Source organism: Rhyacophila brunnea, unplaced genomic scaffold, assembly GCF_057557595.1.
Source record: "Rhyacophila brunnea isolate RB1 unplaced genomic scaffold, BYU_Rbru_1.0 scaffold_10, whole genome shotgun sequence".
Classification (NCBI taxonomy): Eukaryota; Metazoa; Arthropoda; class Insecta; order Trichoptera; family Rhyacophilidae; genus Rhyacophila; species Rhyacophila brunnea.
Genome location: NW_028232752.1, coordinates 677,418 through 701,720, shown reverse-complemented (window position 1 = coordinate 701,720; position 24,303 = coordinate 677,418). Strand labels below are relative to the sequence as shown.

General features: G+C 33.4%; 1 protein-coding gene across 3 annotated transcripts in view; it reads left to right on the top strand.

Moving 5' to 3' along the window:
• Positions 1-24,303, top strand: part of rdx (BTB/POZ and MATH domain-containing protein rdx) — a 522,524-nt gene that overhangs the window by 287,566 nt on the left and 210,655 nt on the right. Inside the window, exon 1 of one of the 3 annotated variants that reach the window (XM_085949571.1) lies at positions 10,755-11,367. The exons of the other annotated variants lie outside the window; for them this stretch is intronic. Within the exon in view, the coding sequence (XP_085805697.1) occupies positions 11,354-11,367 (14 nt within the window). The 5' untranslated portion in view covers positions 10,755-11,353. Of the gene's footprint in view, positions 1-10,754; positions 11,368-24,303 lie in introns of those variants that run through there. 3 annotated transcript variants of the gene reach the window in all.

Here is a 24,303-nt window from a genome sequence, read left to right as displayed (position 1 = left end):
TAATAATTTTATTAAACAGTCTTTATTTTTAAGTCATCCTTTTTACGATTACTTAATAAACTCACATGATAGACCATTTCAAACATTTTAACAAATTCAAAGTCAAATTACTCAAAACTAGTATTCTCCAGTTAGTGTGTTCTTCCAGAACAGAGACGATTATATAAGTAGTTAAAAGTATATTTTTATATTATAATAAACAATTATTTACAATATACCTACATTTACTTATAATAATAAAGAAAATTATGTTGGTAAGGGATTCTATTCCCTCTTTATTTAATTTCAGGTATCTACGTACGATGCATAGGTAAAGTTTACAATCACACGCGTTTTGTATTATATTATATAACAGCTGTTCAGTCATTTGTTCGTTCATTCCTCGGGAAAAAAAAAGTAATCCATTGTCCACTACGCGCGGTCATTCCGTTTTTAAACTTTTAATTGATTTGGAATTATTACCTTTTTTTTTTAAACGTGACACGTTGAATACCCCAAATCACTTCCCATGGCCGAGGATTAATATCCGCAGTCCAGGCTAGACCCACCATAGACAATGAATGGTGACCATATTGTAAGCACATGGTGTTTTACGTTTACAGGGGTTGTACAAAGATTTCTGCTAAAGATTGTACTTTTTAAATGGCGATTAAATTTGGCAGTAAGGCCCTCCTCCCACGGCGCAACTGAAATCTGACAGAACTGGTTTGTGAAGGATCTCATAAACTGGCCAATGTGATGCTTCGCACACGGCGCTACTGAAACTCAGTTGAAATAATAATCACATAACCTCAAACTGTCAAACTGGACTATCAGCTGTGTTGTACAAAACACGCGCGCTTCTTAGGTTATTTTAATTTAAGTTAATATTTAACAAACAATGTCTTCAAGCGGGTAAAGCGACGAGGAGACTTTGGTTTTCTATCAATACAACAGATACAGGAGTCAAAATAAAAGAAAATATTGGATTCATCCTTATATAGAAAGGAACATAAACTGCAGACTATTTGTTGCTGCAAAGGAACTGCAAGAAACCGATTCCAAATTTCTGGCTTTCTATAGAATGTCCAAGGAAAGCTACCTCGAGCTTGTTAGGATCATCACTCCTGCTATTCAAAAAGAAAATACAAACATGCTCGCTTCGCTCATCTTGTACTTTTGAGTTTTGACGTCTCTGGTTGTTTCTGTTTTTACGATATGACGCTAGCGGCTTTACGAAGTGCTAGCAATTTTGGTAAGAAAATATGATTTTTCACCGAAATCTAATGATGTTGGTACCACTGTTTTACGGTGACTGGAAACTTCAGAGACCGCACGACTAGCATGTCGCATCTCTTCGCGACCGTTTTGAAGCTGAGAAATTCCGGTCTCGCCGTCAGCGAGCCGCCATTGAAATACATTAGCTAGATACTGGCTGGAATTTTAGTTTCAGTTCCGACGGACATAAGTTGCGCCGTGGGAGGATGGCCTAAGAGCTATGAATATTTTCGCATTGTTTCATCTTTTAACTGTTCTTTATATTACGGAAGTATAATTGATAATTCGATGCTAGCTGATGTCCTTCCAAAGACGGAGACTGCTTATAAACAAACGGAAAGGCGAAATGCATAATCATAATGCAACGTTAAGGCACTTCAGCTGAGGCATGCTCTAAAAAGATCGTGACTAGGCGATGCGCGGATTGTGCAAATGACGCGAGCCGAACGAAATATAATTTGTCATAAAAATTCAACATGCGTCCTTTTAATGTTTTGTTTATTATTATATTCGTAATAATAATAGTACTTATATTCATTGACATGTTTTCTTTTTTAAGTACATGCGGAACGTTTTTTTAGTCATCTTTACACGATTTAAGGATATATTCCTACGACGCCATCACAAAACAAATTGACGTGCTCACACCTCGACTATCAGTCTCCGATTGGCGACGACTGCGAAATTTCGTTCCACCTACTGTTGAAAATTATTTGCCTTTTCACTTATGTATGCTCTTAAACCTAACACCACCGAAGTCGGGTTTTTAGAGTGAGGTCGTGAGAAAAACAAGCGATGTCTTTATTTTTTAAAACTGTGCATTTGGTTATAGCATTTTTGACAATTATCAATGTGTTAATAATAAAATTTATAATATTATATGTAGGCATCTGCAATATATATATATATATATACGCCAAGGAACGCACGACATTTCTTATCATATTATGAACTTTGTACTGGCATCGATAATTTAGGAACGTACCTTATGGAAATAACAAAAAAGGATTGCCTTAACCCCCCCCCCCTCCCCTTCTAAAGTCGGTAAAATTGCATATTTTTTTTACCACTGTCGAGGAAAATTTGTCTTGCGTATATAAAAGTATTATTTCCATAATAATTAATAAAACCTTCCAATACATCTTTTTCATGCTTTACATAACGTTCCCCATTAAAGTTTTTTTCAGTACGTGGCGTGAATGAAGTAACGTTATTTTCATTTGTTTTGTTCATCTGTCAACGATTTCAAAATAATGTTTAAAAAATTAGAAAATGTAAAATTATAAATGAGATATTAAGTTACTGCAATTAGAATTGGACGCCGTTGTGGCTTTATAAATCAACGTGTCCGGAAACTTGTACGTATGCAGTTCGCCGTATCACACTTCACCGTGAAATGTTGTATCCGAAATAGGTATATTGCCGTTTATTAAAGACCGTACGCGTACAACCTCTTTGGGTCGTATAGTACCTACTGACATGAAATTCATGTCTAAACAAAACACGGTTCTTGTCAGTACACTTAAAAATAACCGATATACTGGATTATTTGTTAGGTTAGGTTAGTTTTCATTCTTGAATTCATTTCGCCAAAATAAGCTATGAAAATTGAATTAATGTTCACATTGAATCTAATAAAATTGGAGAACGAATAGCATACGGTCATCTCTTTCCGATAGAAAGCTCACGGCGAACTGTGCCACGGTGAAATGTTTTTCGTACAATTTACATTTAACCATTTACAACACGATGTGAGAGCCATTAAGAGTATTAAGACCTCTGTGACATTTCATTAACTACGCCATCTCGTGAGACGCGAAAACCGTTTACCTATTATAAACATTCGCGGGTTTAAATTAAATTTTACTAGTAACTTTCAAGGTGCGTATTATCGGTATGCCCTCGGAGAGACGAGCGGTTGCCGGCGCGACCTCGAGTTACCCCGGGGTCGCGTTCACCCCGCCCTACTCCACATTCGCGGCCCTATGTGCAGTCGGCAAGCTCTCTGGGGCACCCTTTCGATTTTTACTATATTTATTAATAATAGAGCTGAATAAAACAGCTGGAAGTTCGCAAACGTACAGCTGCACCAATAAACGACTGATAACGAGGTAATACAATAATATTGGCAACGTAAATTCGATATAAGTATAATATACTATATCTTCTATCATCTACTAGATCTTACCAGCCTACCCCCACCCTTAGCCACTGAGTATCACATAACCTGAGACGCGATTAATTAATGCAAGTAGGGATGGATGGATTTTAAGTTTTTGATAAGCATTAAGCCTCCCTGTACTTTAACTAGGGATTGCAATACCAAAATTCCAGTATTCTACCAAAAATACCGGGTTTAAAAATCCAAAATACCGGAATTTTCACTATTAAGAAAGTACACTCGTTTACGTTTTTGAAAATGAATTAAAAGCTATGTGCTGCTAAAATGCAAATAATATAATGAGTGAATCCAACAGAGGTGAAAAAATAATAAAACAAATTTCATCAAATATATTTATATAAGTACCTAATTATCGCGATGAATTATCATGATATTATTTCGAAATAGAAAACATCCGTGACAAAATGTTCATTTATTCTATAATTATTGATGACTGTACAATCATTGAATTTAAGAAGATTTTCCTGCTGCCGGGACTTCTTTGGAGTTGATGAACTTTTGAGGGCTTTAGTTAAAATTATTAATATATTCAAATTATTTGTAAAAAAATCACTAGTTCCACAATTACATACAATACAATACAATATATATTTTTAAAATGTCAACATAATAAATGTAGGTATGTAAGTTTTTGCTATAAAATAATATTTAAAAAAAAATTGAATAGCTATATTTATTGATAAGAACCTACTTCTGTGTTTTTAATGTTTAAGAAATACCGGTATTTACATTTTCGTTCGGTATTGCAATCCCTAAATTTAACTGAAGCTACAGTTGTATGCAATCACAATCAAATTTTTATTAATGACAACACCTGAATTCTCATAATACATATTATATACACATTTTAAATTGGAACGCGGTGTATGCATATGATAATATGTTACGTTAGGTTTCGTGAAAACATTTCTTTTATATTTAAAAATGGCCTTCCGTTAAAGGTGATCAATTAAACACCTTATCATGTCTATCTATATTCTTTATATATCTGAATTTAAATTACATAAAGTAATAACTTTATTACATATTGTTATTTCGTATTCGCCCTTCGACCAGTTTTCCGCTATATATTATTTTTTTAGTTATATGAGCGCAAACATAAGATTGAGTTATAATATTTTGTTTGCAGAACGAATTAACCCGTTACCTTCAGCTAAGAGTAGTTATAAATTGCTGTGACCTCTGTTGCTCGGTCAGAACACAAGACCCGCACGCGGCTTCGCTGTTTCACGGCTTTTCCGGGAATATCACTCTGTCTATTCGATCAGTTTTATAATCACCTAATGTGATTGGTTGTCGTCAATTTGCTTAAGATTAATATAAATTTAATGACAAGAACGATTGATGTTTTTTCAATAGAAAAATTGATAGTATCGTATGGTTATTTGCCATTGATTAAATTGAGGATGTATATTGTATGCAAGTATTAATTTAAGGGGGGACATGCTCAGCGTAGGTCAAAATGAAGCTTTTGTTATATTTTCAAAGCATGATCCTGGACATACCTTGAACGTTATAGATAATCTATTTATATAATTTTGAAGCCTTATTATCCTTTATATTTATTTGAAACATTTGATGACTGCATAAAGTATTTTTATTACATAAAATAGTATTCTTTTAAACCTCTCGCTCTAATGTTTTAGAATATAGTCATATTTCAGTACATGCACGTGCAGTGGTGTTAAGATTTTTTACATTTATTAATTTTTAAACGCATTTATAAAACCATCAGTTATTTATATTATAGTGACATTATGATAGTGAAATATTTACGATAAAAAATTATATTGATAATCTCTGTGATCCCAAATTTGACAAGAATTAGGCATTTTATTATTCAAAAAATGGGCAAGATTAACACATTTGAAGATAATTCTAAAGACACTCATTATAAGCTATGTCTTTGACCATTCAAGTGTGATAAACATCCTACGAATAATGATTTCTTTATAATAATTATTGACCTAAGAATAAGGTGGTGTTTTTTTGAAATACGCCATTTCTTTTGGCAATCCCCAGTGGTTAAGTTACAAGATACGGCCGTAGCCATAAATTGACAAACTATAATTGAAGTAGGGAGTAAAATGATGTTAACGCGCGTGTTTGAACATGTACTTAACCGATTTTTTTTTAACGGTACATGTTCAAACACGCGATAATTTAATATTTTTATTGTATGACTGGTATGAATTACTCTTTCGAAGCCCCTTTTATGGTCGTCTGACGATTCGATAGTGTCATCTGCGTCAAATCATTAATCAATATGTACCCGCTTGCCTTAGCAAAATTGATATTGATTTTTTTTTGTATAGGTATGAAAAGTGTCTTGGTTTTTATCAGGTTATATTGTTTATGCCGAAACAGTTTACTCCCTTCTGCCGGGCTTTGTTTCATAGAAGATGGTGATGGCATATCATCAGAACAGTATAATATTATTTATATTATCCATCCGTTCCCATAAAAAGAGTATCCGCGTGGCTAGGTCGGCATTTTTACGACCAGGATCCGGGTTAGCGAAGATGGAGCTTTTCATCCCATTGACCTCGCTCGCCGCTCAAAAATATTATCATCTATTCATGGTATACTCTACTTCGAAGTATATGAGTGATTACTTGGCTGTTTAATATGCGACACCGGTCCTAGTCTTGGTTAATATTATAATAATACAGTTGTCTAATTAGGCTTGTTTTCCATTGACTGTTTTGAAAACAGTCGATTCTAATTATTTATATCTGGTCTGTACCTTAATAGAACTCTGTTGAAATCCTAAATTATTTGAATTACGCGTTAATTTACAAATAACAATCCCTTTCGAAGTACTTTCGAAATAATAATATTCTGATTTCATTAGATATTAAGATAATTTGAGTCGCTTAGAGTCATATCTCACATTCTCAAAAAATCAAGTTTTGAGTAAATCCCAAAAAAAACACTAGATTATTATTGTTCGTAATCACGAAATAATGAGTGACATTTTCGATTTGATTTTTTAAAAGTGCCTACCTATATATGGATCTCATAATGTCTCTTTTGTAAAATTCGCCATGACAGATGACAGTGCGAGAAAATACAGATTCCTGGTTGGTTAGAAAGACGTGATTTTTGGAAATGGTTTTTACATAATTAAAAGTGATTTTTGATATCCAACTATTTTTCTCTCTATAGATAGATTGATGCACTTAGAATCGCTTTGAATTATTAATTACTAAAAATGAGAAAATAAGAAAATATGAGCTTTGACTCTATTCAACTCATTTGATGTATGTATGTATATAACAATAAGATGGTTGCAGGAAATCTCAAAATAATTCTTGAGCCGATTAGGAGGATTAATGTGGAATTCAATAAAATAGGTTCACAATTTGTCTACTGTGCTTTGGGCCGTATGTATGAGATTACGAAATTCTTTATAAGCTATTTAACCGATTTTACACCATAAACATATAGAACTGTTTGTGACGTGAGCAATCTGACGTCACACGTCATTCAAAATGGCTGCTTTATATGTCACTTTCAAATGTAATTTTAATAATACATTCATTACAACAAACGTTTGCTTGAAGCCGTCGTTCATTTTGTAGACTCTGTAAAACATTTGCGAACTTTAAAAACAGTTCCTAGTCGTGCTGTTTATTCATTTCATTCATTCATTTATTCTTATTCCGTTTTGACATCTCATAATAGAGTTAGTCATAATATAACTGTATGTATTGCCACCAAATGGAAATGTTTACTGGGAATACTCTATCCTTTCGTACAGTAGAATTATAAAATAAATGTGATAAAACAAATGATAAATTATTCATTTATAATTATTAAATTTATATGGTACCGTTCGTACACTTTCAGACACATTCACAATTTCAAAATTTTTAATTAATGATCGGGGAATGAAATTTTATAAGTTTGTCATTATATGGACGCCATATAAAGTATTTGGGAATCTCATGCATACGACCCTTAGTGTTTACGTCGCTTCTATTGTATCGGCTTGTCTTTTTAGTCCCCCCCCTTAGCTTTTTTTTGTTACTCCCCTAACTAAACAACCATGTAGTTATTTACAATGTGGAACATTTCCTAGTTTCGTTATTGTATCATACTGTGATGACGTTTACTGTGCTATGTACTTTTTAAATAACCTAATTTATATTTTCACCAAATGCTACGATCAATCATAATCAAATCGCTCGCATATTATGAAACAATCTATAACTCCAAGGTAACAAAGTATTAAGCAGTATACCTGGAAGAGTTTTCGATTTAGTCCGAGGAAGCTTTTTTGCAATGAGGGATGATCAAAGACACAAAATCAGAGGGATGATTTTATTCCGAAAGCCCAATGATAAATCACGGCGTGAAAGCATGTCGTAAATAGCCTTAGTCAAATTTAAGCCCCAAACTCCTTCATTGTTCGCATTTTATCTCCTCTACTTCTCTACAGATATTTTGCTTTGTTGTGTAAATTGTTTTACTGCCCAGTAAAAACGTCAGATCTTGTGTAAAGTGTCGTATACATCAGCATTCTACTACACTCACGGACTTGTTATGTCAGTTATATGGAACGTATTTAGCAACTACGTAGAAAACTGTAATAATAAAGTTTGGTTTGTTGACTTCATTAGTTAACTTCGAAATTATAAGACGGTCAAAATCTCAACACAAATCTCAATATTTACTGCATCAAGTTATTTTATTAATTTAAAAGCCTTATTTTTCTAATCACCAAAGAATTTCTCCCATATTTTCGTATGACCTGTTAAGGCTATACCTCAACTGAGGCATGGTCTGAAAATATCGTGACTAGGCGATGCGCGGATTGCGGGTCGCGGTTGCAAATGACGCGAACCGAACGAAATATAATTTGTCATAAAAATTCAACATGCGTCCCTTTTATGCTATGTTTATTATTATATTCGTAATAATAATAGTATATTCATTGAAATGTTTTCTTTTTCAAGTAAATGGGTAACGTTTTTAAATAATCTTTACACGATTTAAGAATATATTCATCCGACTCCATTATATAAAAAAATTACGTGCGAACAGGTCGACTTAACCTCTCCGAATGTCAACGCCAACGCGGCCGAAATTTCGTTCCGCATGGTGTTGAAAATTATTTTCCGTAATATTGCTACTATTGTCGAACAAGAACTTCTTGTCCAAGTGTTAAAACTATGAACTAACAATCCCATCCAGTGCAGTTAATCGCACTTCCATTTTCAAATGAGGAACGCCCCTCAAATTTATTATTTTATTTTACGCTCCCGTGGTACGGATGTAGCAATTTTATGATACAATTATGTCTAAAACGATCAGGAGTGATGTTAGAATTATTATTAGTAAACTTCTGGTTTATTGCGAAGAGGAAAACGAGTCACATTTAAAAGGAGAGCCGATACATTATTTAAACACGCCTCTACTCTAGCACGCGTTGTCGCCATGACAGGTCCCGTCACGGGGAAGTATTCTATATGCGACTGCAGCGACTTCATGTTATCACCGATTTATAGTTGTCGGACAGTAAGTAGTTCTGGAATCGAATCGGGAACCCCAGTATTAGAAGTCAGTGCCTTACGCATTGTTTCACCGCTGTATATGTGGACACCTAATCGTAATACTATGGTACTTGTACCTACTGTTGTAAATTGTGCCATTAATTTGCCTTATTACCTGTTAATAAAAAAGGGTTTTTGCAAGAAGATTAAGGCAAGTATAATATAATTATACCAAACATTTAGGTTTCGCCTTCTCGTCCGTTATTCTTTTCGAGACGACACATCGGTTTTCCGTTTTCCCATGTCACTATTCAGGAAAAGATTGATATTTAGTGATATGTAAACTCAAATCCATAAGGAAATTGCATACTATTTATACGATTTATTGTCTGCGTGACTAAGTGTTTCTGCCAAAACCTGGTAAGTCTCAAAATCATGTTATGGAGTAATTAATTGCAACTTGAAGTTTGACATGCCCTCTGAAATGAGGCATAATGCTAATTTCTGTGCGTTTTATGTGCATGTTCAATGTTTTTGGTGACCTTGATTGTTTTTTCTAGAATACATTTTTATATTATGTACACATAACCCGTTGTTAGCTCTAAATACCTAAATTAACGACTTTTGGCAGCAACCCATGATATATACGTGTATATTTTTACTGCTTAGGACTTAGGTTAACACTGAATATAATCATGCTGGGCAGAATTTACGCTTCATGGGGGGGGGGGGGGCAATATTGGGGTAAATTAGGTCCTGTAATCATGTACAATTTTTATTCTCAGGATTAGGTAGTATGTGGTTTTATAAGTATCTATTATATGGAATTGAGTTTTCACATAATAATATACCTAGTCTTATTTGGGTCGTCCATATATGACATCACGCCTAAAGGAGGGGATATAATGCCGGCGCTCCATCGGCACGCAAGTCAGACGATTTACAGTCTTCGGACTTTTTTTTCGCGTGGAGAACCCCAGATCTGCGGACTTTTTAATCCGCAGACATTTGTATTTATGAAATTCATAAAAGAAAACGTAAAACTTGTGTTGTTTTCTGCAAACCTAAATATAAAAAAAAACACAAAATTATGGGATTATCGAAAGACGTTACGATAATCGCAACTTTTCACTTTTGACAGCTCGAATTTTTTATTCGTTCGTTGATCAGTAGCAGAGCATAGACAAATCGGACGATTTATTCTCCTCGGACTTTTGGCTCGCCAATGGAGCGCTGGCATAATGTTACAATTTTGACTAGGGAGTTAGGGGTGGTGGGAGGGGTTGTAAGTATTATATTATTTTTCCTGACAATAACATATTCTGGAACAGTGGACGTGAAAGATATGACGTCGTTTACAGATGAATACTTTGAAGCAAATTCTAATGGGCGATAAATGAAATTTGCAATAAAAATAAAAATTGGGAAGATTTATTCGATAATTATTTCGGCTGTAACACCATTTTCAAGATTAGATTCTTTATAGTTTTATCATGTTTCCGAGGTAGGAATGGAATGTTCGAGAATGTAATCGTCTGTAGAATAGCATGGCTTTTCGTTCTTATTAGCATCTAGATCAAATTGTGTATTGCATTGTGATGGTTAAACGTTAAATTGTAACGAAATGCGAGCCATTATTGTGATATTTATCGAGCACATCGTTCACCGCAATGGAAACAGTAGCCGCGAAGACGTGTTGAAGCCATCATCCCCGGCCGGGGCGCTGCCCTTTCGCGCAGCCTCCGCCCCGCCGGCCCCCGCGCGGCTCTGCCCCCGGCACCGCGCCGTGCCCCCCCGCCGGCGCCGTCGGTCGCCTCAGTCGCCTGCCGTCGCTCGTTCCGACCGCGTCCGATCGACACGCTCGCAGTACGCCAAAAAACCCTCATTCCTTCACACCGATCGCATCGCGTCGTGTCGCCGGCCGAATGATTTTTTGACGTCTACACATACAACCGCGTCCTTACAATCATTTTCACATTATTCCCTTTATTATTTAAAAACAAACCCAATGTGTTCAAATAATCAACTGATAAATAATATAATAATAAAAAAGAAATGCTTTTCGTATCTGCTGAAAAATACTTGTGAATAATTATAATATAGAAATAATTATTAATAATAAAGTTTCTTTTCGCTGTCAAAAAAAATTGTGTGGTGATTGAATCTATTTTCCTGAATTCTTAATGTGTGATTGCTACTGATTCCTGTTACCAAACAAGTGTTGGATTGTGTTTTATATTATAATCTGTATTGAATTGATTATAATTGACTCTTGTCAAGTAATTTGTGGTCCACTCAACTTTCTCGCGGAAAGTTGACCCTTTGGATATTCAACATTTTCTGGGGCCAGGTTGCGCTACAATCTTCAATCGTGGATATTCTAAAAGCAACCATTTCTGGATTACCCAATGTTAGAATGGCGCTAGCAAGGTAAAATTATATCTTATATCACACAAAAAACTTCAAACACAATCTGTTTTCTCTGCATTTGATGCTTATTTCGAAAGTATGTAGAAAGTTTTTTTTGCGCGCTACTGCAGCTCCGAGAATAATTTTACTTCGAATTGTGTATATAGGTAGATATTCTGATTCCATTGTTCCCTATGGGCTGTGTATACCTGCATTACATTCTATACTCTATAGAATACAAACATGTCCTTGTCCTTTTAGTTAGCTATGCATACTAATTTTACCAACGCTGTAAACGTAAACTTACCCATATTAGCATTAAAACATGTTTATTTAAATTTATTATAATATACATAAGTATTGTGCATTTTTTTGCAGCATTCCAAAAACAGTAGATTTTGACATTTCTTAATAACACAGTGGACAAAGTACTTGATAATATTAATTACTTAGTAATATTAATATGTACCTATATTTTGTTTTAAGTAGAAGTGTTGAACTTAAATATTGAATCTAATTAGATGTTATTATACTTATGTCGCTATATAGAAAAAATAACTAAAGTAATCTGGATTTTCACTTCTTAAATAATTCTTCAAAAGACATTTAATTAATTGAAGTAAAACACTAACGTAGTACCTACTTACTTATCCACATAATTTAATTATGATCAGGGCCGGTTTCGCCTGCTTCAGTGGGACATTATTTATCTGATATTTGTATATCTGACAATATTCAAGGAACTTATCTGTTCCAAAATAAGTAAATAAAAAATATATCTAGCTTTCTTGTTATAATAAATTAAATCTATGTTTTCAGAGAATAATAATAATCAGTTAATAATCTCCCCATTTAAGCTGATAAAACCGTTCCTACCAATGTTTTTTTTTGTATTCAATAGGTTTATTTATATTTATAAATTATTTAGTTCGACTAAGTACTATAATAAATTATTTTGTTAAAAATAGCGTTAATGATAATTCTTACCCACTTCGTAATATCTATCACATGGTCTTAATTTTGTCTTTGCGGCAGCAACCCACGACTGAAGAAAGAAAACGCATTTATTTTAATTTTCGAAGCTTTCTCTCCACACGTGCAGTGTGTTGCCGGTCGCTGCGCCAAGCTTTTGCCCTTGTGCGTTTAACTTTCAAAGTTCTCGGAGAATGATGACATCTGAATGAATTGTCGACTCTATTACATACATGCCTATCAAAAATTATTATCTATACATACATTATTATTTGGTTAATTCATTCTGACTTATGAGTCAACGGACGTGTGCACGATTTGAAAACGATTGTCATGTGTTCTCTAATGAGAGTACCTACTTACTACATACCTATATTATTTTTGTATGAAGTAGCAATACAGTTTTTAGCTTAAAAGTACTTGTTAATTAATTGTTTTTTATGATAATGGTTTTATAATAAATGTTGATGCTACAATATTTGATTTAATTAGGTTGACATGTGTTTCGGGCTATAAACCCATCTTCAATTATATTATTTTCGTTTTGTGGATGGGTTTACACAAGTTTACAGCACAGTACAGACAAATAACAAGTTAATACCGCAAAATTAACAAAAAATAATATTACTTAAATCTGTGTGAGTTTTATGGTCATTTTGATATTAGGCAGTTACCTACACTACTTATTACTTATATTTAACGTAATGATAATATGTTTAATTGTGACACAGATGTGCTGTTTTATATACAAAAATAATATTAAATAATTTTCGCAGAAAATTTCAGCTGATTCCAAGAACAACATAATGGTTTTTATCGATTATTGTGTTTTTTTCATAACGCGCAATAACGTCCTATAATTTGCCTGTCAGTGCAAATGGCATACTACAAGTTACCTCACCTTCAATCGATCTATACTCCGGACTTGTTTAATTTGTCGATGCATTCACGTTGTTGCGTCATCGTATACGTTATTGAGTATATAACAGTATCTTAACAGAAATTTAGTTTGTTTTCATGTTGAGAATTTTTCAAACAGGCTCAAGACACGCAGCACTGCAGTTGTAGCGTGTCGACGCAAGTCTTACTAGATTCCAAATTCATCCGCTAGTTGCATGCCAATTGCAATGCCACTTTGAGATTTACCTTTACCAGTTTGAAGTGATTATTATTGGCACTATTTTTATAAAACTTAGGTAGGCAGAGGTACCTACATATTTATGTATATTAGGTACATATTTACATATTATGAATGCAGGTACATATTATTTGATTATTTCCATTTGACGATTGAACATTTTTCGATAGGCATCTAGATCTTGGAAAAATGCATGCGTTTTTATTAGCATTTTTTGATGCCTTCAACAGCTTTAAATGTGCTGAAGATAAGCTGGCTTGAGAAATAAAACAATACAATTTTTTTTCTATAATCTAAGAATACGATGAAACGATAGGAGCATTCTTGGCGTTATAGTAATATAATGGTATCAAATATTATAATTTAATGTGTGTTTAGACAATTGGCATCGAATTGACGATTATCCGGGATTCTTATCGTAAGTTGTTAAATCAATTAATTATTGCTTGTCAATTTTGGAACGAGTTTCTGGGAAAATGTGGTTAGATTTTTACACGTATAGATACTCATTTTTTTTTTAATTCTTGCACTTTTTCGATCGGCAAAAAAATGTATTGAAATTTTATTTTCTCAAAATCTAACATTTTTCCTGCCAATCAGCTTGTTTTCGTAACCCGTCTGGTATGTTTTTGTCAATGACAGTTGGCAACACTGGTGGTAGGTGTGTAAGATGTTGCAAACATTCAAATTTCAAATGTTTGTTTTTTGGCCACAATAAATGGAGAGATAGGTCAGGCATGTTGTGTTGTTTATAAATTATAATAATTTTGTTATGCGTTTTATTTATTTATATTTTATACAAAATGATAACGCATTAAATGGATACACACACTCTACGCGCGGTCGTGTTTGTAAAAAAATAACTACGACTTAATCCAGGTCATTGAAATATTATTTCTTAGCTCAGTTTTATTCTGATTATTTTTTTCTCCACTCTGATGGGCCAATCATGCGATTGTGACATTGTCATGTCGACTCAGTATGAGACGCTTTGTCCTGGATCCGTTTTTGTGTGTCCATTTCACTTTTGATTACTTTTTTTTTCATTTTTATTTCGCAATAGCGCGAGCACTTCGCCGACTGCCGGACTTATTCCCCTATTTGTCGAATAAATATTAATATAATTTCGTTTTGTACATATGTGTCTGTTCTAACTACCCGGATTTACCCATCTCTATCTACCTATGATAAATATACAACTGACACAGACAAGAGTTATTCACTTTTTACATACTAAATTAACATATTACTTGATGACCTGTGCTACTATTTATCATATTCTTCTTTCTTCTTCCACCCTGTCACGTCCCAACATTGGGGCATAGGGCAAGCACAAGTTGACGCCACTTCCATCGGTCCATCGCCAACTCTTCCGCCTCCCGCCCTGTCAGACCTGCAGTACTTAGGTCGCTCTTGTAGGACCGCTACAGGGTGAGGAAGGGTCAGCCACGGCCACGGAACCCTTGAGACTGTGCCATAAGGGTACAAAGTGTCGCACTCTGCACCAATACAGAGTGTAGCGTGAGAGCAGTCGGAACATCCTCTGACTATTTATCATAGTTAATGAAATATATATATATATATAAACTATTTTTTTATTCAACGAATAATTCACAGAGTTTAAAAACGGAGCTTTCTTTATTGAGCATATTATATAAGTTAAGTTAATAAGTACATATTATTGGTATCTTAATTCAAACCACAAAATCCGATGGCCAATATTAATGCAATTTGTTAAACGTTTTAATAAAAATGAATAGGAGGTACCTATCAGATGATTTCGACGTAATTTGATGGGATTTAATAATTGGTAAACATTGACGCGAATCTAGTGGTTGGGGGTTCAAGTCTCGCCGGTCGTCGTATTTACCTATTTAAGTATTGTGGCAATATTGGTTACATATTCAATTAATTAATGATATTTTGCATGATTTATATATTAATCAACCAATCAGCAGTTGCACATTTGACAATTATGTGGCATTGATTCTCCGTTTAATTAATTTAAAGCAATCGTAAAATATTACCATTTTGTAGCTATATTGAAGGCTTTGCATACGTTATTATGAAATGTGCCAATCTTGACTTAGCTTATCTATAATTCACATCGACAAATAGTTTGACCTGCTAACCCGTATTATTAGATATTGGCAATATTATCACAGAAGTAAAAGAAGGTTTCCTATCAGATATTGCATCAGATTAAGTTAAATAAACTATTAATATATAATAATATAGGTACTATAATATAATGTTTGAGGCGTTCGCGGTTGTTTTTTATCGTAGTAGATTTTTGGGTTTCCACCGTGCGTCCTTCTACCTAAGTAATATAGAATTATTAATATATAAAAGGTAAGTACTATATAAATATTAATAAATAATCTGCCAGATAATTTTAACCGATTCTATCTTCCAATGGACGTAGGCCGTTATGATCCGACTTAAATCGTTCTCACTAAACTTTGTCAATCAAACGTGTTTATTTTCTTTGAGCTAAGACTACTATGTCTAGATAGAGTTGTTAATTTTAAAATTCAATTAAACTTGCCTAATCCAAACCATTGTAGATAATACTCAAAAAATATTCGTATTATCTATAAAATAGCTATTTTTTCCCATTAAACCATACATAATTTTAGATATTTTGTAGATGGAAGAATATTTTTTATCGATTATGGTTTGGGAGGCAGGGCTTAATGAATTAAAAAAAAACTAACCAACAACATCTGTAATAACAATAAGTATTCTTAATTCAAATAAAACAAATACGTATGATTGAACAGTGCGAATTATTTTTGCCGGATCGCCAATAGCATACCTAAACTATGTATTATGGTTTGGTTTAGGCAGGGTTTGATTGAATTTTAAAGCTAAACCAGCACCCTAGTGCTCTATTTATGTCGAATATTAACCTACATCTTTCGCTTGCCACTGCTATCTTCTAATCTAATTTGTTCAATGCAGTTATATGTTTGAATCCTGTTTCACGCACAAATAATGTGCTTGTAATGGTATGAAAATTGCTATTATTGATGTCTAGATTAATCGCATATCAAAAATAATATTGAAAATGGGTCTAGTATGTAATCGAGATGTTTTTTTACATACCTGATAACTTTTTAATATTATTTAACCCCCCGAATACAGAATTCAGTGGAGAAACTAATTTGGTTTTAATTAATTATATTAAAATAAATAAGCCCTTTAAATTATCGAACTGACATTAATACTACCCGTTGAAATCAACCTATATACATATGCGTAAGAATATCTGCCGTGTATTTCTTATGCATGCATAATGCATCTACAAGATCCAGTGTTCGAGCGGGTCTTGCAGCTGCACTGCATTCATTGTTTCGGTGTTGTCGTTTGCGCGCGTCAGATCTGTTTCCTTTGTCCCCATTGTGCACTCTTCGGAGAGTATGTCAAGTGGCTTATACGCTATAAATAGCCTGATCTCGATATGTCAATAATAATCGTCTTCTGAACACGCCGCACGACGCGGCTTGAATCGCTGGGAAAACGTACCATACCTATTTGTGCATTTTTCCACACCCATTACATACAATATTGTAACGGTTTTATACCATAGATTGCCCATGCTCACTTTAGATTTACGTGGTTTTTTTATAAACTGTAGATAAAATATTACTTTAAAAAATCAGATAGTAGGCATTATTAAGGGCTTCGGTTCATATTTTTTCCATACACCTTTAAAGGTAGTTATTAGGTAGTAAAAAAATATTTCTAAAAAATTTTATACTTAGGTAAGTAGTACTCTTTTGCTCTTATTTATCTTGTTTTTAAACACGTAACTTTATAAAATACACGACAAACAGACAGATATGTCTTCAAATTTGGCCAAAACAGCTCTTGCACCATGTCGTGCACAAAGCTTAATATTCATTTTAGATATACATATTATAATATATTGTAAAAGAGAATTATGGAGAGATTATATTTGTTGATATTTGGAAAAATAAAGATATTTTTGCCATTTTAATTTATGTGAGATTGACTGAGTTTGAATGATTTTCTTCATACAAAATACCAGTGACGTCCCGTGGAGGTAGGCAGATTGAGCGTCGCTTGGGGGCGGCATTTACTCGAACGGGCAAACCGAGGAGAATCATTTGGTATATTATATAGAAATAGTTCAAAGTATTTCTTTACGTCATCTTGTACAATAATATTATAGTAAAAATGGTGTAAAAAATAATGAATCTGTGTATTGCTAAATGGTACAAACCAAATGTGTCAGAAATATCAATCAAATATAACCCCAGACTCTGGTGATTTCGCTTTTTATATCTAAATTTAATTTGGTATGTATGTTTTAGTTGTAAGTATATATTTTGGTGGTATACATTTCAGTGCTGCCTAGGGGCGGCATTTTGTCTAGGGACGTCACTGCAAAATACTATAGACATACCACACAAATAAAATATGTTTTTATTGTAATTGAACATCTTTTTATTAAAATAAAAAAATATGTTGGAATGAAAACAACTTTTTAAGAGAAAGTTCTCTTAATAATGCACTTATAATAATAATATATTGTAAGTATATTTATTTAGTTTAAGCCTCAGCTAATTCTCGATATATTGCTCTCTAATTTTACTTGATATTTTTTTCAAAATATTTCTGTGTTATTGTATCAGCGCCAGTTTTACATAAATCGACCACACGTCGCATTTCACTAAAACCCGTCAGTTAAGCTGGGTTAATCTAAAAACGTAACTTTTCAGTTGTAAAAAGGAAAATTTGTTATTGTTTTTTATCCACCAACATAATATAGTAGTGTATCTCGGTGGTTCCTACGTAATTTGTTACAGTTAAACTCCACATGTGATGAAAATTTTACAATACAATTTTAGTTTTTTTTTTCTACTTCTCGGCTTCGTTTTTCGAATTAGTCAGTTAACCCCTCCAGATTCTTCTTTCACCTTACACCTGCATTTTATAACTTCGTAGGTTAAGCATTAATTCATTTTAAATGTTGTCCTGACTACAATCACGGTCATAATTTTAAAGAGCTTACTTCAGTGAAACGGCAAATAATTTTCAACAGTAGCACGCGACTAGATTGCTCACTCGTCGTCTGGACACGCCAATCGGAGACCGACAGTAGAAGTGTACGCACGTCGATTTGTTTTGTCATGGCGTCGGATGAAAATTTTCTTAAATCGTGTAAAGATGACTAAAAAACTTTACGTATGTACTTAAAAATGAAAACATGTCAATGAATTTACTATTATGATTAGTAATACATATAACAATAAACATAACATTAAATGGACGCGTGTTGGATTTTTATGACAAATTATATTTCGTTCGGCACGCGTCATTTGCACAATCCACGCATCGCCTAGCCACGATATTTTTAGATTTAGTTTAGACCATGCCTCAACTGAAGTATAGCCTTAACGTATGCTCATCAAATCAATCGAACAACGGACTTTTGGCCCATAGGTATATAAATAAATATCATACAGTAGGTAGATATATTAAATAAATATATATATATATTTAGAGTCTGTCTTCTATAAGCTGGCGTGCGGTTCTCCCCCCCCCCCCCGCTTCATCATTCAGCACTGCATTCCCTCACATTGAAAACTTGCAATAGCCGAACGCGATGGCACAATGCTCTCCGTCCGCGAACGACGTGACGCCAGCTTATAGAATACAGACTCTAGTTCCTCCTTGTTTTATATAATTGACGATTTATTTAGTAAATACCTAAGTACTTTCTTTTCCACAGATTCTTTCCATAAAGATGAGACTAGTGGGGTCACCCTATGTTTTCGTCATTGAAATACCTTACAATATTAGTGTCTGTTGCATCCGCGAATATTGCGTTTTTATTCTGTCACCGTGTAATTTTATTTGTAAAGAAATTGAAAAAAATGTCTGAATTTTCACAAGCGGCATTCATTTCTCTCGTTACACACTCACGTGCAGGTGAACAGATATCTAATTAATATTATTGATTGTCTTTTCACGTATTGATGTATATTTTCCCTCGTCGCTCTCTTGCATTATTACAATATTTCCGATGATAGTAGAGAGGTACGCGGTGAGTAGCAGTGACTGGTGCGTTAGTTTCTACTCGAAACCAGGTCGGCGTTGCGAATCGCGAACCGAGTCGATACCGCGCCCACCTCGATACAGCGCGAATCAAAGACGTGAACAGACTCATGTGCTAGTAGGCAGCAGCGCTCACTTACTGATGCCGAAGAGACATTGTTGCGAGTCTCACTTACCCACATCTTCAGCGTTGCAAACAAGCACAACCATGAACCACTGAACTGACTAAACATACAATAATACGATCTCATTAATTGCATATTATACCCATTTGAACGTATTTTGATCATTTACGTGCGTATCTATATTTATACATCAACCATTCGGTGCCTATTTTGTCCAGCAAGCTTCAATTTTTTTTTTTTTTTTTTTTTACATTTAGCTAACATTACAAATTATCAATTTAAGACGTTCACGACATTACATTTAGAAGCAAAGAAATATTATTAGAACAGTATTATACAAAAAAAGAAATAGATCGTAGTTATTAAACAGTAGAAAAGTGTGAATACAAAAAAATATATAAATAATGATCCTCGATGAGATTTATTTTATCCGTTATTATCTGGTTAATGTTATACTTCATGTAGATATAAATCGAACTAAACGTACATAAATATTGTACCAAATTATGACAATGTAGTTCTTAAATATCGGTTATTATATATGTCTTGTTTATTGTAAGTGTCAATTTCAATTTCAATTGTTTTTTTTTAACATATTGTGGACATTACAAATTGTAAGTTTTAAGACATTCACAACATGATATGAAACATTGTTATATAGAAGAAAAGTAATAAAAACGATATAAATGAAAATATAAAAAGAGAACATAATATAAACATACAAAAGCAGTGAAAATACAATTATACATATATAGAAGTTTATAGAAGTACACCGAATGAGCTAAGCAGACCCTATTTTAAGAATTTATAAAACAACGTCCATTTATACTCATCCTCACGTAGGTGGAATATATCAACATCCAAAGCGTTTTGGTTGAACAGAGTTATTGCCCTCCCAATTGGCATCACCAATGGAAGGTTAGTTCTGCTCCTTGGGAGAACAAACAACTGATGCTCTCGACTCCTAACATAATCATCAGAGACAGACAAGCCAATACCACCAAGAATGGCTGAGTTTCCATTTACGCTGCGTATGAGTCAGAAAAATATGTAACCGCGCCAGTCGCGGTGTTAGCACTAAATGAGTTTTAATACTGTTTTATTACTATTTATTTTCTTCTAAATATCATGTTGTAAACGTTATAAATTAATAATTTGTAAAGTTCACTATACCTATGTAAAAAAATTGAAAATTTCAATCATATCTTTATGATGTACAAAATATTGTGATGATTTTGTATCATTCAAGTGAAAATGTGTACAATTGTATTTGTTCTTAACATACAGTAATGGTGCGTTAACCCATCTATATATTATTATTGTATGTCACAAATCTCAATGTTGAAGTGGGAACGTCTTGGCAGAATACGAAAGATGCTTCAAAGACGTAATTTCAATGTGGGTTCATTTTTCAATCACATTCAAGACATATGCTATATTGATCTGTGTTCAATTTATATTAGCTTGGTTTCATGATCTGACACGTTTCCTACTTTTATTTTCCAGAATTCTGTGTCCTTATCTTATAATATATAAGTAATATGAGAAAAGAGTACCTATAAAGTCTGCAAATCAAACACCGATTTTGTACGACTAACAAAAGTAGGTATCTGTACTTCTCTTTTAATATGGCTTCAAAAAGCTCTCAAATTCGATTTTGGAACGAATTTAATATTTACATAATTACTCATGTTATTCGTAAGTTTGTGATAAGGGTAAATTTAATTTATTAACATTTGTATTGTGTAACATCATTTCTTGGTACCTCAATTAAATCACTTTAATCCACCACCACTTCTGTAATTGACTGATATCTATTTACTATGGTAAATTTACTATCGGTCCATATCCAGTTAAATCCCAACAAACTTATCCGCCCCGAAGTAAAATTACACTGCGCAATCTGTCTTTGAATTCGGCTTGACGAAGGTACAATGTCAAAACTGATTTCAAAGGATCTCTATAAATACTAACACAGCGACGCAGCCCCACGGAGTTAATGTACCATAATATTTTGTGTCATAATAAGGACCGAGTAGATAGTGATTTCGTCGTGGTTAGAATGCCTTTTATAATCCACGGATATGACATGTGCTTTTGATCCCTTTAGGAAACTTAAAATAAGAAACGTAGATAGGTGTATGCAGTCACTTACTTTTACTCAGTTTTCAATAATAGTATGTATAGCCCAGTGGCGAAGGGTGGAGTAAGGTTGTTAAGATCCGCCATAAATAGTGCATACTAAACTTTGTCACTCAAACATATTTGTTTTCATTGCACTAAGGCTACCATATATCGTTATTCGGTGTTGTGTAAAAAGGGCTAATTAACCAAAATGCTATTTTACAGGAGTTTTTTTTTTTTAACTTTTGACATTTATTTGTTAATTACCTGTACAGAGTACAGAGTACAAATCATAAAGCTTAGAAAGAATACTGTCATTATAATAGGCATTATTATATAGTATTTTAAAAGGCCTAATATGTCACATTCGCTTTTTATTCGTAATACTAAATGAATATTCGCCGTTTTTACACAACAAAGCTAGTGGGGTACATATTGTATTTTCATTAAAATCTCGATTTCGCTAAAATGGTTGATTCGCCCATTTTACAAAACACCGACGATATAGATATTCTTTGTTAGTTTTTTAAATTCAATTAAACCGTACCTATTCCAACCCATAGTAGATAATAGTCAAAAAAATATTCATTTATCTATAAAATATCTAAAATAATGCCATTAAACCATACGATATTTTGTAGATACTTATACTATATACTATTTTTTTTTTATCGATTATAGTTTGTATAGGCAGGGGTTAATGAATTTTAATAACTAACCAGCACCATTATATTCGTAGTAATGAAAACAAATATGTATGACTGACAAAGTTTAGTGTGCACTATTTATTTCGAATCTTAACAGCCCACCTCCTCACCCTTGGTATAGCCGTAGTTGATTCAAATCATTTACCATACTACTACTATAATATTATATGAGTTTACTGTGTCCATTATAGCATAACTTTGGTTCTTTACATGAAGCTGTATGGATACTATAATATGTGGCTTTATTTGACTGACTTAACCCATGGTTAGTTTGTAATACTGTAGGTACGGTCTAAACGTTTGAAGATGGATTTATTTGTGTTTATTTATTTATTTTCCAATTATACGTCGTGTGCATAAGTTTTTTTCGTTTATTTAATTGATTGTTTCATTAATATAATTATTTTTTTAATAATATATATTAAAAGTATAACTTTAAATCTTAAAAGAAATGAATTTTCGTCACGAAATATTATGCATTAGAGCCACATGATAGCGAGGAGGTATTTACGATTTTTTTTTAAATATAGAACATTCGAAACAGATAAAATCAATTTTACTATTGGAACAATGATTTGATTAAAGATTAAATGCGCTTATCTATTACTTATGTAAATATATTTTACATAAAATAAATATTTATTCATATTTTAACATTTTTGAAATGGTTAATTTGGCCCTTAATACACAAATTTCTACCCTGCTCGTGATAAATGGTCCATGTGAAAGTTTACAAATTTCAAATAATATTAATTAAAATTTAAATTTTCCACGGCGTATTTGAAAATATGATTGCTCACACAGTCGTAACGTTACCCTTTGTGCGGTATGTATAATATGTTTGTAGCTATTGTGTGTCCAGCGTGTCCGGAGGCCGGTGCCTCGTGACAATGCGGTGGAGGCGATGGTGAAATGTCAAGGGTGCTGACTGCGCGAGGTTCGCCCGCCCCGCCGAGGGTGCGATAACATCTTCCCATTTTCCGCTTTCCCATGATTGCTTTTCCACACATACAAATATATATTATATACCTACATACTTACGTGGCCACAGCGTAATAACTAAACTGTTTGTATAGGCATCTATGGGTTCTTTTGATCACAGCTATTTAGGAAAAGCCTCCATTGTCGCCATATCGTTCGTAGATATTATATTCCACATAATATATATTATTATGAATTACAAATTAAATATCTATTTTTCATAGTGTCAAATTATAGTAAACTCGGTAAGGAGCTGACCTCAATAATAAATTCTGCATATCCGTTTTTTACTTAGTCTGTCAACCATTGACGCAAACGCCAGATGATAGCTGACTCGATTATTCCAATAAAAAGAATATTATTTTGATTGTATAAATAGCGAATAATAATTCAACGGAAATGTCACTCGAATCTAAGTGCCTGGTCTGTTACTGTCTCAATCTCCGTATCGTCCCGCACAACATCTCATTGTACCGAGATTCGGACCTCAGAATATTATCATAAGTATTGTAACATACCTACTATTAATTGTACCGACCGTAACGCCACAAATAAAATTTGCTCCTGCATCCATCTTCGACTTCTTCATTATCATACTCAACACCTTGACCTACGACACGTCGACGACTCCCACAGTGGTAACTCAAATTGAACCCATTCAAAGTTTAGTAGCGGAACTCAACTCTGTTTTATATTTTCTCCCATTTTTCTCTTTTTTTTCTCCCTCCTACAATGCATATACGTATTATTTAGTGTCTGAGAATTAGAAGGATCTAAATGCATTTAAATATGTGATTATGAATTAGGTATATACATTTGTGTT